The following is a 16,479-nucleotide window of genomic DNA, read 5'->3' on the forward strand; positions in this document are numbered from 1 at the left end:
AACAAAGTTCAGCTGTTGGAAGTGTCAAGCAGCAGGAGCTTGCCACTACATCCCAAATAGGAGCTTGCCACTACATCCCAAATATAAGCCTCATGACAGCAAGTTCCACCCACCCAGTAATACCTTATACATAAAACCTCTCTCTCCTGCTACATTAAGGGTGTAGCTTTCTAGGCTTTGCAACTGGCAAATGAAGAAAGCCCTCATCATGTCCTCTTCACTGTTAACTGCACGTTCTTTGCCTGTTGTTCTGCATTTGACATTCTAGTAGTAAACAGTGGCAGATCAGAATCGCTCTGCAAGTAATTGTGCAGATTCCAGAACCATGATGTCAACTTTATGCAGACGGAATTCTTTAAAGCCACGGAGATACTCCTTTCTTCCCTCTCTGTGCCCCCTCCCAGTTGCATAAGCTTATTTTTCAACATTTGGCAACAGAATGAAGATCTTAGACACAAAGGACCAAATCTGTTGTTGTTGTTTTTCTTTTCAGCTTCCTTAATTAGGACTCCAGTATTTGGGAAGTAAAAGGAAAGAAATGCACTGTGGCACAGAACTATCAATATTAACGAACAAGCCACATCTCCCACTCTTAAAAATATTCTGTTTGAGGCTAAATCAGCATATCTAAAAGTGACCTATTTGCAGTAAGTATGTCACCAAGTCTGATATTTAGGTCAGTATTTGTGCAATAATTCTAGTCCTGAACTTCTGAAAACAGGAGTTCTGTTCACCTCAGGACACACACTTAACAGAAAAGGCAACTCTAACACCAATTCACAAATACCTTTCAAAAATTTACTGGGGCAGAGCACAAGAGTTGTCTTGGCTAAGATAGATTTCACTGTTAGAATGAATCAGATTATTCAGGAGTAATGCTCATTTTTAATTAAATCGAGCCCAAAAGCCTCTGCAAACATGAATTCAAATCTCTAGCATACACATATTTATTACATGAGTGATGCATTAGGATTTGCCTCATTCTGGAACACCACTAAAAAGTCAACATTGCCAATATTCTGTGGGGAGAAAGACTGCAAAGCAAGCATTCTTTGCAAAGTCTCCTTTCAAGATTAAGCTTGTTATTTAAAAGTTAAAATAATAATCTTCTAGCTCTTTTGAAGTATACAGAAGACAGACATGAAAATTTTTTTTATAGTTAAACTGAACTGAGCAATTGCATTGAAATATTTTACCAGGGATCATCACCTACATTAAAATTTATAATTAAAGTTTCCATTACACTTGTAAGTACTGGAAGCCTCAGTTTTCAGCAGACACATCAGGAGCATGAAGGACTGCAGAAAAACTACCACTACACATAAGTTAACATGGATGTCAGTTTCAAAACAAATGCCATTAAATAACATCTATATCTAAAATACAGCCTTTAATATTACCCATAATAATTCACAAAAGTGCAAGAACTATACATACCATGACGATTAAGGAAGACTCCGTAAGCACCATGTGACTTAACCCATAACAAGCAACTAGAAGCTCAGAGCTAGAAAGCCGTAACATCTCCCTTCCTGAATTTGCATGCTTTTAGACATCCAACGCTTTTCACGGTATTTTCTTGGTTAGAAAGAATATTTCTACTTCTTTGAACCTGAGCAGCTTCCAAACACCTGAGGCAGAATACCTCATATAAATGTTGGGGCTTTATCCTGCGTGAGAACACTAGCTTGCCTGAACTACAGAGCTGAAGATGGAATTTTCTCATTTATTTCCACATGTAAATCAGGGATGATGCACCTTACAATTGAGCTCTTGGACACAAACTGCATCAGCTGGAGGAAATTTGAGTTACTTTGGCAGCATTACCAGTTTCTCTGTTTCGGTTCTTCAGAAACAGTGTTAGTGCACAATACTTCCCACACAACTGCCTTGCATACAATCACACGTCTCTCCTTTTCCATCTAAGGATAGAAAACCCAAACATTAAAAAAGCAACCTGAAGTAGCAAAGTACTATTTCAAAATCCACAAATCTAGAATCCCAAGTCTTAGGTTTTGGGGTTGGGAGGTGGGAAGTTGGGGAAAACGAAGCATCATTTTTCCCTTGAAGCATGTTTTGCTAACAAAAAGAATAGCACAGCGAGTTTCTTTGGTTCTCACAGCCTAAAAAGATACTTGAAACTGTATTTTTTTTCTACTCTTACATAAGAAAAGTGGGAGGTTATCATGAGTGCATGGGGATATGTTCTCATGCTGGCTATCGTCCCGATGCTGTTAGTCATTTGGGTGAACCAGAGAGGAAGAGAGAAGCACAGCATGGCACAGAACAAGCTTGTGCTGCCAGTAATTCAGAGGGGCTTTCTGGCCATTTATCTCTACTTCTGAAGTTCATTGTTTTCCGCTGTTTTTCTCACTCATTAGATTTGCCTTTCATTTCTCTGATGTCAAAGCCTCTGGAGATGAAAGGGCACTACTCTCCCAGAGAGAGTCACAAAGCGGCAAGAACTCAAAAACCTAACAGGCCATGCTTCACCATCTCATAAAATGTGCCCCGGGGAATTTTACCTTGAGGCTTAACAGCCCAGAGCAGGGATGCCAGAACAGTGGCTTTAAAAAGAATTTTAAAACTTGCTACAAAAAAAACCCTATAGGACATTTTAAAAGATGCATGTGCTGGGAGGTGCAATACTTGCTGCTAGAAGAAAGTTTGACATAATAATCAGACCTCTTCAAAAAGCCCACAGTCCAGGCTGTACCACTGGCAACAGGCTGGATAACACGTTACTGCAAACTAAAAAGACAAATCTACCATGCCATAAATATCTCTAAATAGTACTGCATAAACCCAAGTTGTTTTAGCGTAGTAAAGAGGGTGACAGCCCTATCAAGTATAAAACTGATGGACAGTTAGGCCCAACTAGAAAACCAAAGAGAGAGTGCTGACAGCACAGAATAAAACTTGCATGGCAAAAATAAAAATTCAGCTGTTCAAGATATGTAAACTACTTTAGAGAGGATTTATCAAAAAAGTGGCAGGGATTAAGAAATAAAACAAGTAACTGCAAAACAACCTTGCAATAAATCAAAGTGGAACTGAAGTTTCAAAATAATGCAGGCCCTAAAATCCTATATTAAACTGTGCTCTAAGTACAGCATAGAATTTGGTTTATGAAGGCTTTAGTTAGTAATTTATTTATTTCTTTTACTGGCACAAAATGATTGCTTATTAGTACCCCCCCCCAAAAAAAAACCCACAAACCCTCAAATAGTTATCAAACTGAGAAGAGATTCAGCAACATTTCCAAACAAGAAAAAAAAATCCTTAATTTTAGCCATTTAATCTTGAGGGTCTGTATAAAGAAAGAATAAAAAAAAATTGACATTATTTTAGGTTTTATTAACACTGAAACAAAACTTTTAAAACTAAATTTTGGCAGTTACATTTGTCATCCTTTTTTTGTTCTAACAGTCTCACTCCATCCATTCACAGCTAGATCAAGATGTGAAGACAGAGAAATTCCAGCACAACACTTTGCTTACACAACTATAGTAGAAAGATTAATCGCCACAGAATCAGAATGGTTTGGGTATGAAGGGACCTTAAAGCTCATCTGGTTCCAACCCCCTGTCATGGGCAGGGACACCTTCCACTAGGCCAGGTTGCTCCAAGTCCCGTCACACCTGGCCTTGAACACTCCACGGATGGGGCAGCCACAGCTTCTCTGTGCACCATGTGCCAGCACCTCACACCACTCTCCAGATTTCTTGCAGGCCCCCCTTTAGCTAGTAGAAGGCTGCTGTAAGTTCTCTCTAAACCTTCTCTTCTCCAGGTTGAACGAGCCTGTCTTCACAGGAGATGAGCTCCAGCCCTCTGATCATCTTCACGGCCCATAGAAGTCTCAGCAGAAACACTGAAAAATTCAGTTCCCTATTGCCTGTTACCAAAAATTTGGGGGTTTTTTGTGCAACGCTAACAGCAGCAACAGCAGTTCATGACAATGAGCCCATAAGAGGGACTGTAGCTGTGCACCAACAAGACAGAAGTGGAAAAGATGTTAACAACCCATTCAGGCAGGAATTATCACTATTCTTACCTTTGATGCTTGTCGAAGCCATCTCAAATATTCAGTGAAGTTATCGAAACAAATGTAATAGGTCTGGCTCTGCGGTCCAGAGGAGCTAAATGCTAAACAGTGCTGGTGCTTTTTCACTTCTTCCACCTACAGTAGAGACAAAAATGTTAATGAACAAGAATGAAAAGCCTCTTTGCAGACCTCCCCAAGGCAAAGTTAAAGTGTGCCTAAGAGAAGCTCATCAATTAGAGTTAGGCTAACCCTCTCAAACACTGAAGCTGCATCTTGTCTGTCAAGCATTTGGGATATCTACAGAAGCAAGAAATGAGAACAGAAAGATAAAGGAAGCAAAGGATAAAAACACCAAGAAAACAGACATTTTAAGAGAGACTGAGCGCCACAAAAGGCTTCCCAGTGAACACATTTAAGGCTGCCTTTACACAACCTAAATAACTATAATTTATACTCCTGGTTATTAAAAACAGGCTTAACAAAACGCTGCTCTTACAACCCAATTAAATTCTTTGGCATTTCTCAACTTGCTAAAAAAACACCGAGAATATATCATTCTGCTACCATACACGAGAAGTCCCACACAACTTATGGTCTCAGTGTCTCAGCACTGCGTTCTGGAAAGCCTTTGCACACCAGGAAGTGCAGAGTATTTATGGGGTTGAGGAAGAATTATTTTTTTTTGAGCGATAATTAAAAAACACTTTATTCTGTGCCAAGCATCCTCCTCCCAAGCTTTGTCAGCAGAAGCCCTCAGTGCATTTTCCTCAGCTTGGTTCTCCTTTTCTTTTCAAATTTGTCAACTTTCAGCTTAATGCAGCCTGCGTGTTTTACACGGCACGAGGCATTTCCGCACAAGGACAGCTTAGAAATTCCATGCTACTGAATTAAAAAAAGTTACACAATATTTTCTCTTTTAAAATAAATAATAAAAAATACATATTTTTTCATTTCAAAGAGAAAAATCAATGGGGACCTGAATCCTGCCCTTTCCACTATGCTACAGCCAGGAATACAATTCACTGTCAGAGTTCACCCACTGCTGCTAAAAAGAGGACAATGTCCCTACTTTGAGTGCCTCCAGGGAAGAATTGAAGAATCATGTGAAGAATCCTGAAAGGAGATAGGAAAAAAACAGCTCCTAGAAGGTGGCACTACTTTTCACACTGCTAGTATAGAATATTAAAAAATCAACTTCAGGCTGCGCATATAACATTGTGAAGCTCATTTCTCTCCCAGTGACTTTCAAGAATCAAACTTACCAGTGTGCAAGGTAAAGAATCATTACTTGAGGTGTAAATTCATCCCCAAGCTGACGATTATCTTCCCATTACCTTGGCTAAATGAACTAATGATTGTGTTCTAAAAAACTATATAGGTCAAAATAGTAATGTTGTAATCACACTGTCTTCACCAAAGTTTCTCAGAATCACAGTACAGTGAGGTGAGGAGGGACCTCTGGAGGTAATCAGGTTCAACCCCTCACTGCTCAAGCAGGACCACCCACAGCCAGTTGTCCAGGACTGTGTTCACACAGATACTGCAGATCTCTCCAAGGAAGGAGACTACACAACCTCTCCAGTCACCTGTGCCAGTGCTCAGTCATCCTCACAGTGCAAAACAAATTTTCCTTGCATTCACGCTGGACCTCCTGGGCCCAATCCATCAGAAAAAAAGTCCAGTTTCAGCTTTTGGCAAGTAAAAATGTTTGATGCTGTTAGCTTACAATAGATTACTACTCATACAGTGCTGAACACTGGGAAAAAAAACAAAACCCAATGTTCAAACTAAGCCCATGTCCTTACTGTTTAATTTTCAGATTTTAAGAGTAACACAGCATGGATAAAACCTGGATGAGAAGGCATGGTACTGATCATACACAATACAGCACATATCCTTTGCCTGTGTACTATGTGCACTACCGCACATATAAAGCATTGCACATTTAACGTAGCACACAATAATATGATTGTGTTTGCTTTGCTTTTCTTTAGCGTTTTAATCCAAACATTGTAAATTGTTAAATATGACTCTGGCCATAATCAAAAGTAATTTACATACTTTGATAATCCTGTTTACAGAAAAAAAACTATTTGGGGTGGGTCAGAATCACCATAATTGACTGCAGTCTTCTCTGCATAAAGAGATATGGGATAAGCATGCAAATACATAAAACGAAATATCTTACTTTTCCACCAATTAAAGGGAGAACATGCATCTTTCCAGTCTGGCTTTCTTTTACTGATGAGACAATTAGGCATGTTCCACAAAGGATAGCTTGGCGTCTTGTCCATCTGTTGACTGGCAAATGTATTTTCCCTTTTCGAACATTGTACATTCCTGAGAGCTGAATCCGTTCGGAGCTGCCAATGCTGTGGGGCTTTCCTGAAACAGAAACAAAAGCATTCACTTAATCACAGAAAGTCTTTGCCTCTTTCACTCAAGTCACCCTGAGACTTAATCAGCAAGTTTTCAAGCTATAGAATGGAGCGGGACAAATGAAACAGCTTCAAACCATGTAAGCAGGGAATTAGTTCCAGTACAGGCTTCTTTCACAGATAAAGTATATGACAGGTTAGGATCATGGAGAGCAGACCACATTAAATAATCTGCAGTAGTCACAGAAGTACCAGTTAATGGTACCAGTCTTCTCTATGGGACCTGGAAATCAAATCTTCATCCTCAACAGTAAGTAACTGGTTACTGCTGAGTTCACACTGACCATTTGGTAACTGCAAAGGGGGTGATGGTACTGCATGATAACCTGTACCTCTGCACTTCCATGTCTCTTCTGGCCATCCTTAAGGTCTTGGTTTGAGTAGTTTCAACAGCTTCCCAAAGAATACAGTTTCTACTCTCTCCAGCCCACCCTGTTCAGTGCAAACCCCACAAGCACCATAGTACGCTCAGCCACAGTGTAACAGATGCAAGCTAGATGAGAAAACCCTGCTTCAGTCTGAGCACAGCTTTGGAAAAAGCTAAGTTCTTTTGTCTGTATTACAGTGAATTCAGTATTTATAATAATTCAGATGATTAGCATGACTATCAATTAGACCAGATCTGTTAAATTATTTTAAATGGCTCAGAATCTACTAATTTAATCTATTAATAAGATTCTACTCTATAGAAACCATCATTAACAATAGCAGCACAAAGACAAGCATCTCTCATCTCTGCTTTTACAGGACCATATTCTCTTAGAACATAAATGGGAAGAAGCACAATTTACTCATTCTAACGTGAAGTATTTATTCACAAGTTACACTATCAAACCGTAAATAGTCCAGCCCAGGTCTGAGTCATCCAAATACATTCTTGCAAACAGAAACAACAGGTCATCATATTCAAGTTAAACCAGTTCAGATTTCTGTGAGAAAACCGGTGTTGGTGAAACCTTGGAAGAGAGCTCCACTGGATAAACAAATCAAAAGCTGTTAATTCAAGTAGCTTCCCCGTCATAATAAAAGATAAATAACTCAATTTCCTAAACCCAATCTTTACCAAATTCTTAAAAAACAAGGAATTAACAACTATTTAAGACTCCAGGAAAGCAGAGTTAATCCTTTTTCTAACACTAACATTTCAGACCAGTGCCAATTAAACTGCAACAGTGACAAGTGCAGCATACTATTACTCCAGCTTGCTATTACTCCTGCTTGTATGACAGCTCATTTGTCTCAATGAGTCTGCACTTGCCTTCAAATTATCTATGGGAAGATAGGAGACACCTACTACATGGCCTACCCACTGCCATTCTATCACCCCCGCCTACCCTGTGCCAATTCTTGCTCTTATCTTTAAAAGCAACCTTCTTGAATCTTCCTGCCAGTTTAATGAGCCAAGACTTGGCACAGCCAGCCTGAAGCCTTGCTCTGCTCTAATAAACACTAGCATTTAGGCTACCAATGTCTGCCAGTTTGGATCTGCAGGAACATCACTGCTGCTTGAAGCTAAAAGACTGAAACTTCAATGCCCACAGGGTATCGGCATCTTATAAAAAAAAAATAAATGCCCCAAGAAAGCAGTGATTTCACTGCCAAGCAAATTCAATCCAACAACAGAAGCTGTGGATAAACACTTTGCCCAACAGAATACAGAGAAACAGGGGGCATCCATTCTATGCAAAGCTACAGAAAGACTGATAGGGAATACTAGTGATTAAAACAGAGCAACTCAGCCTTAATTAAACACAAAAGCCGAATCAAACTTAACGTTTGGAATATGAAAAATGTGGTTGCTAAAGTAACTAGCTTCTGCAGAACGAAGGTCTCCATGCCATAAAGCATTGATTAAAGAGTTAACTACACAAAGAAACAACAAAATCTCTGTAACAGGATAAAAAGTGCTAGTAAATATTAGAAGTAAGGTTGCATAAGGAACAGTTGTCAGGGTTGTAGGCAGTTTCACCCCAAAAATGATGTTTTATAGTCATCTTCCAATGCCTGTTACTGGCTATATGCTAACTTCACTGGAAAAGCACAAGCCACTGCTGATTGAACCCCTCAGGATGGCAAAGCACAACCTCAATCCCCTGGGAAGCCAAGTTCATCTAGCATTTAATATAGCCAAATGCAACTTTACCTATACAGAACAATGGGTATAATTCACACTTAATATGAGCAGATCTGTGTCCTGGAAAACACCAAACTTCAGAATTTATTTGGGATTATGGTAGATAACAAAGAGGATGAGGTTCCACTACAGTGCTGAGGCCAAGAGGCTTGACAACAAACACGACGGCATTCAGGGGCAACAGAGAAGTAACATTACCCTGCCTAGGCTAGAGGTAAAACGACTATCACACTGGGTGCATGCACTTCAAACAGTGGTGAAAAATTAGTCTTTAGAAAACATCAGAAGCTTGAGAAACCTGTTTTCTAGGACCAGACTCTCTTCACCTAGCTACATGATGTTAGGCACAGATAGATCCATAAAGCTACCCAGAAGTCTCTAAAAGGCACTTCTTGTAGTTTCATATAAATTCACAGAGGTTTTAAGTCACAAGTCACAGTAACAACTAGTATCATCAGTAAATGTCTACTGGAAAAGCCAAAACAGAGCTATGACTAGAAGCATTCATGCTAGGCACGAACTGTACTTTCTCTCAAACTTCAGATTTGATGAGAAAATTACCAGCATAAAAATCTTCAGTTGTTCCTATAAATATAAAAGAATTAAACAACACCCCCTTCAAACTCCAAATATTTAAGGTTCCTTTTCCCAGGAACTACTACCTTTTGTTACATGAAAGCTAGAAGGTTCCTCATGAGAGCAAACAGAAATACTGAGCCTATTTCATTAAAGCTAATGGTTCCTCTCTTTCTATTCTTGTCTATTTCCACTACATAAACAATCATCTGGTTGGACGAGATGATCTTTCAAGGTCCTTTCCAACCTGGGCTCTTCCATGATTCTATGATTCTGTAACTTGGAAATCTCATGTATAATACTGGATCGCAAGTTGTTGCCCGAGACACAATCTGCTCACATATTCAGTTTTCTTCCTGCTAAAGGGTTGTAATCATTGCGATTTGATAATATCAGTGTTCTATCATCATGCAAGCCAGGGAGAATGGGAAGTCAAAAGCTGCTGGCTTGTTTTAAGTAGAGGTTATTTGAGGACATACTGACTAGTTGTGGAACCAGATTCCTAAATCCACAGAAGTTCTGCAGGCAACTGTGAGCAAGAGCTGTTTGACATGAAGCAGCCTTACCTACTGAAATATAAGCTAGAACAGACTGCATCTTTAAAGAGCTCAGGTACTTGCTGCCAGGAGAGCATAAAGGCAGGAAAAGTTTAAGCGACATCAAGCTCTGCCTCAACAGAAGTGGGATGGGACTTAGGAACAGTGAGAAATGATCCTAACACTCGCTGCTCCTCCCTTCAGGGAGGAAAGTGGCAGGTGGCAGGTCTCACACCACCCCACAGTTCAGCTCCTGCAAGAGGGCTCATCCCTGACATGCTGGGTAGCAGAGGACAAGGAAGCAGCTCAGAGGTGTACCTGCCTTTTCTATGGCCTGGAAAATAATCAAATAAGAAGGCAAATGACCTTTTTCTTTCAAGTGTACAGGAGGGATGGGGCGATTCGGGCTCCACCAGAGTACCTTTCGGCTAAGGATCAAAGGCAACAAATTATGGCATAACCATGGCATCACCACCAAAAAATCAGTTGGTTTTAAGGCAACCTACCAATGCCAGTGGAGGCACCATTTTTAAGCAAAATGCATCAGCAGTTCTAAAATTACGTTCCTCAATCTGTCTCACAGACCTCCTGTTCAAGATTTAGAAGACTGCATGAGATTCACATTCAGAATTTTCTTCAGTTTTAACTATACCCACAGGGAGCAGATAAGTTTTCAGAGGAGCCTGTGATACTATACTGAAGCCGACAGTTGTGCAGATAAAACGGTAATGATGATCCTTTGTGACTTGAAACATAAAATTGAATCCTGCCAAAAACTTTTAAGATAATTATTGTTCCTGTGATCAGAGCGGAGGCAAATATGCCAGAACATCTAGAAGAGCTGCATACCAGAAAATGCTTTTCAAATGCTAAGAGCCCAACCAGAGCAGTTTGAGTATTTTAGCAAGAAACCATAAAAAGAAAGATTAATTTTTGTTCCTGTCAGGGCTCCAAGACCACAGCAACTCTTAAGCACCCCCACAACAGGACTTTTGTTCTGCATGAGGCATCGGAGGAGATGCGTCAAGGAATTGTGAGCAGACCACTCATTTGGCTATCTTGACATTCATGGCTGAATCTCTCTCACTTTTAGCTTGTCCCAGGTCCGGAGAAAAACTAATGGTATTTAGAACAAGGACAGAGAAAAGCAGGGAATCTGACTGAAACGGTGGGACTGCCATTGGAACCACGAATGCCACCCTGCTTCACAGGAAGCATGGATGGGACACGAGTGATCTTTCGTAAATGTTAAAGAACTAGGACCTCATCGTGAGCAGCCTTATGACAGTATGCAACATACTGCCATCCTGCCTAGTGCAAAGACTTCAAATCCTATGAAATAAATACCCACAGCCACTTGCTTTGGATTCTGGAGTAAAGCTCTTTATCCCAGCGATGGAAGGCATATGGAATACATTAGCATCAGAAGTTATAAAATTCCAGCTCATTGTGGGACATAAAAGTGCTCAGGGGGAAAAAAAGAAACACCCTCTCTGCAGCTATATGGCTGATTAAGTTGCAAGTACTTATTATCCCCCCCCCCCCCCCGTTTGAAGAGTACAGCCAATAAAGTCTGCCTCTAAAGAACGACTTAAGACATTACCAAAATAAGAGCGGGCAAAAGTGTTGGCATAAGAAACACATTCACTTCTGTGCAGCGGGTCTTATTTTTATTACTAATATTGGTCTGATGGAATGAAAACTTAAAAGATTCTCCAAGACCTGCATGGCACAGCCAGCCCGGCCAGCTGGAGAGACTGCCCACCCCAAGCCATCTCGAGTATTCATCAGGCCTAGGAGAGGCTTAAGTTATTTAGAAGGAATAAAGTCGAAGTTTGAGGCTTTTCAGAAGTGACTGAATGATTCCGAGTGCCTAATTTAGGGTTGTCCTTTTCCTGCTGCAGCTGGGCCAGCTAGAGAGGTAGTCATCCTCATCTGCACACTGCTGGGTCCCTGGCTTGAGGCCAGCATCGCATCAAGCCTACTGCATCAGCTGCTCCTCCTAAGCTGTCCTCAAGCCCTTTCAGACAAAACAGGCTGCTCTAATGTCTTGTGTCTCTTTGACTGAGAGGCCTTAGGGACAGCTCACGGTGAGTAGTTCAGCATGGAGAACAGAGAAATGGCACATAAGGGCCAGGGCTGTAACACAGTGGCTGCTGCCAAAAAGGATATGTAATTAAACCCACCCACAGCTTTCAGCAAGTCATTCCAGACACACATTATTTCACACACCAACATTCTGTGAACATCAAGTCTTGTATGCAGAGGAGAAAAAGAAAACCCCAAAACCACCCAGTCAAGTTTGAAGAATTTGCTCTGAATCCACGCCAGAAAGCTGGACTATTTCATAGATGCCCAGGTGAAACCAGCAGGATGCATGGCAGCCTCCCAGTTCACAACTGGAGCCCTGCTTCCACCATCCTTTTGAACCGAGATCAGGAACACCTCACACTCCCCTCACCTGCAAAACTGCAAACTGAAGCTCAGCACTGGTCTTGCCCGAATGTAAGTGCAAAGAGGCCTCAATTAGCTCAAAATGCTGAAAGCCCTTGCGTGCCTTTGCCCACCCTTTAGGAAACTGCCACAATAGCTGTTGCTGAACCTTTACTGCCAGATCATTCTGCAAATCTCTACTTTTGCCCAAACCCTTTCAATTCAATACAGATGAAACTACTGCCCACAATGTTTTTGAAGCTTCTCAATCATGTAAGACTGCTTCCCCCTGCATTCTTGTCAAACCAAGGACAGAGGCGATGACCTGAAAAAGCAAGGCTCAGTGCAATGAAATGTATAAAAATAAAGCAGCACGTTGGTTTAATAAAAAAGAAGGGGAAAAAAAAGGTGGCCAAGGAAATAGAAAAGCACAGGTGAAAAGTCTGAAACTATACTGCTCTCATTTTTATTTTAAACTTCTGAAGAAAGCCTACTTACAGTTACATGCTTATTAGGAGTAATTTTACTTCTAAAGGTCCACGCTGTCATAATTTAAGGAAAGGCACAGAATTAACAGGTTTTATGCTGAACTAGGTTCAAGGATCACCTTGTAGACTCCACCAGCAACCAACTGAGGATGCTTTTGTGAAGGTAACAGACCAAATACATATAAAGCAAAATTTCATGTGGTAACTATTCCAAAACCAGCAGCTGAATTTTTGCACTCATATCTCAGACCCTTAAAAATTCCTGTGAGGTTTAACACAAGGCTGCCAACTGATTTTGGTGTACTGCTCTGTGGAAGAGGGACTCAGTCACCATTAGGCTCTTCTCATGGGTTTGTAACTATTAGCACAGACTTTACTCATTATACTCAGTTTGCTGCACCCTATATTAATATGGGGGCTGGAGGAAACTCTGAAGTAGTAAAGTTTCTTTCAGGAATTAGCAGTTCAAGCTCCACTACTTGAAGGCTATTACCTTTTCACCTGAGAAACAAAAGCAGACCACAAGTATTGGATTTTACTGAACACTGTTGTCTTTTTCTTAAAAGAAACATTCACTATAAGACAAAAGAAAAGCAAGCTTTTAGCCTTTGTGAAACATATTTCTACTTTACAACATTCTTGAAGAGAAGCATCGCTACATGATGCGATACAGTAAAACATAATTACTAGTTTTATAGCAACAATCCTGCCTTCCACTTACACTAAATCCTCACTGGAGGAAAGGTCTGTATGAATTTCATAATGCAGCAAACATCCCTCTCTTTTTGCCCCAATGAGACACAGTTCAATGTTTGTTCACTTGATCATTCCATGTGTTTTCACATGGTAAAGTTGTCACAAAACTCACCATCTTCACACAGGAACCTCAAACTCATGGGTATCAACACTTTAAAAGATACAGTAAGCAAAATTGAACATAAATTACTTTGTTTAAAATGCTTTTCTGTCAAGTGTCACATATTTATCAGTGGCGAAAAGCTGCAACAGCTTTACTGTCAAAAGCTAAGTATCAACCAGCGTAAACCAATAAGCTTCTGAAGAAAAACCTAACAGTGATTCAGCAGAATTCATTTAACAGTCATTGTTAACCAGGCTCCTACACTATGACAACTTAATAAAGGCAACAGGCTAAAGCAGGATATGTAGTGGTGAACAGGACTCTACTTGCAATTAAAAGCAAGCAAGCACACTGGAAGTTCATCTGGATTACTATGTAGAGGCAGCAAATCCAAAGCCTTGGAATCCAATTGTTGTGACTGTGACTGTAGTGAATTTGGTGTCCAGCTGCTTCAATATATGTTTGACATGTTTTACAGCTGAGTACAGCATGTATAAGCAAAACCCCAGAAAGACAGGCTGCTCCCCCAAAACCAAATTGAAAGTCCACCTCTCAAACTCTTCATTCCATCTCTCCCTACAGACTACTCCTGCAGCTGAAACACAGGTGCCTTCACATTCAAACCCCCAACCCTATGTGTTCCCCTCTCTCATTTGTCTGCAGGAAATCCCAGCAAGTTACATTCAGACAGGTTTGTTTATTTCAGCAAAATAATAAGGCTCTCAAGGCACCCCTGATGTCCCAACTTCTGCGTGCATTAAAAATACAACAAGGTGCAGGCTGAATACTGCTGCTATGTTCAAATACTTTTGTTTTGAAGAAAGCTCACAGATGAGAGGAGTTACCTGCTCTTCACTAGCAGAACTCAACACCAATTCCTTTGGGAAAGCACCATATGCCACCTCTGCAAGGAAAAATAACTTAAATATCCTGAAAAGGAACCATAAAAAAAATATCATCTTCCTGTGCTTTACCAAAGCTGTAAAAATCTGCAATACTGGTCTAGAGGCTTCCAGAAAGTACTATCTAAATTAACTTTCTCCTCCTGAACTTAGGATTCATTTAAGGAAGCTACTGAACCTCTCCAGTGAGATCTTCTACCAAGTATTTCTGCTCAAAGTAAATTTAAAACAGAGTTAGTCTCATACTGAGATGTATGCTAGTACCTGATCACATCCCTTACATATATATCTTACAAAGAATACTTTAAACAATGCATTTCAAATGATCCCTTATTAAGACGCCTCAGGAAACTTGACTTTCTGAAGTTTTACAATAGTACACACTGACATGAAAGAGGTGAAAACTGAAAAGAAACATGCTAAAACGCTAAACCTTACCAACTTGGCAGTAGTACCACCACTTGTACAACAGCATGCATAGCTTCTGTAGGCTGGGACTTAATGAGTACTCAAATGAACTTTCCCTTTTCTTCCCAACTCAACTCCCATAAAACAGCTGAACAGAATGCTGGAAATGGACATTTATTTTTGGGAAGTCATGCAAAATTGAATTTTATTTATTATGCTCCCAACGCACAATGAAGCCACAAGCACAGTAAAACCCCTGGCATCCCAAAATGTACTTATCCTGTCTAAAGCAATTGCTGTATTGGCAAAAGCTCTGAACTAACCAACTGTTTTAGGCAAAGCTGGAGTCTTGATGGAATTCAAAAGCAAAATCACACTGATGACTCTACTGAAGTTAACAGGGGCTTTCAGGTTTTATCAGTGTTACATGCTCAATGTGAAGCACAGCAATGCAAGCTCAAAATAACTACTTGAACACACATTTCTCCAAGAAGGAACAATGACAGCCCCTGGCAGAAGTTCATCCAAGTCTTGTAGTACTATGACAGAAAGACAGAAATCCATGCTCCTTACCAGTAGAAGTTGAGCAAACCCCCTATACACCCCTGCACCTACCTGCTTTGCCCTGACAATGGAAGATGTGGGAAGTCAAATTTAAAAACAAAAACAACAACAACAACAACAAAAAAAATGAGGCCACAGAGGAACAAACAGTCACACTAGGTCAAGGATTGTTTCTCTGAACTTCATATATAACACAAATGCCATATTTCAATGTATTCTAGACTAAAATTGCACCAACTGCAAGATGACTGAACTATTTTGTGTGTTACATGGATTCAAGTTCAAAGTACGATGATTTTGTCCTTGCTCTTTCATCAGAAGAAAGAAGTCATGTATTCTACAAAGTATCTAAAAGCATGCAGTAATCTAAATCCTTGCAAAGGTAAAGCATTTTAAGTATGATACTTCCTACAATAGACTACTGTAGCAACATTCCTGTATAGAACAAAACCTAAACTCAAGTTTTATCATAGGACCCAGCTGATAAGCAGCTTGTGTCAAAACAATTCTGTACAGTAGTGCAAGGCTATTCCTAGCACATCTCAATTAGGTGTAGATTGAAAAATCCCAAATAATTGTGATATGGAACAATACTGAAAGATGCATATGCTGTTTGATCAAGTCCCTCCAAAGTTTAGCACTGTAAAAAGGCCAGAATGCTGGATTTGGAATTGTCAATACCTACAATCAAAAGACACATTACCTAGTAAATAAATAAATAAAAAAGGAAGGGAACTAGTAGGTAAAAATTGAGTGCCTAAGTTGCACAAATAAAAACACAAAACCCACAAGAAACAGCACGTCAGAGAGAGCTGTCTATCAATCTTAAATATTAAACATTTCACATTCAGCTTCATTAGCATGAGATTTCCATGCTATGAGTAGAAGGAATTCTGGCTGGGCAATGTCTCCATAAGCTAAACTTACTCCATCATATCAACCAGTCTGCTCATGACTTGCTAGGTAAGCTTAGCTCATACGTTGTGTGTCTATAGCTTAGCTGCTTTCCCCACGTAACAGCAGCCAGCATTTGTGAGTGCGTGTGATTTTATGTAGTATGTTTATACAAACCTTTTTTTTCAAACACCTAATCAAA

At 40.1% G+C, this 16,479-nt stretch overlaps 1 protein-coding gene across 1 annotated transcript in view; it reads right to left on the reverse strand.

The window, feature by feature from the left end:
• PHLPP1 (PH domain and leucine rich repeat protein phosphatase 1) overlaps positions 1–16,479 on the reverse strand; it is a 140,425-nt gene that overhangs the window by 59,131 nt on the left and 64,815 nt on the right. Inside the window, exons 2-3 of the mRNA XM_061346649.1 lie at positions 6,234–6,430; positions 4,055–4,180 (exon numbers count right to left, since the gene is read on the reverse strand). Coding sequence (XP_061202633.1) covers positions 4,055–4,180; positions 6,234–6,430 — 323 coding nt within the window. The remainder of the gene's footprint in view (positions 1–4,054; positions 4,181–6,233; positions 6,431–16,479) is intronic.

This window comes from Neopsephotus bourkii, unplaced genomic scaffold (genome assembly GCF_033783945.1).
Source record: "Neopsephotus bourkii isolate Nb327-2 ecotype Australia unplaced genomic scaffold, CSIRO-AGI_Nbou_v1 NB_272, whole genome shotgun sequence".
Taxonomy (NCBI): domain Eukaryota; kingdom Metazoa; phylum Chordata; class Aves; order Psittaciformes; family Psittacidae; genus Neopsephotus; species Neopsephotus bourkii.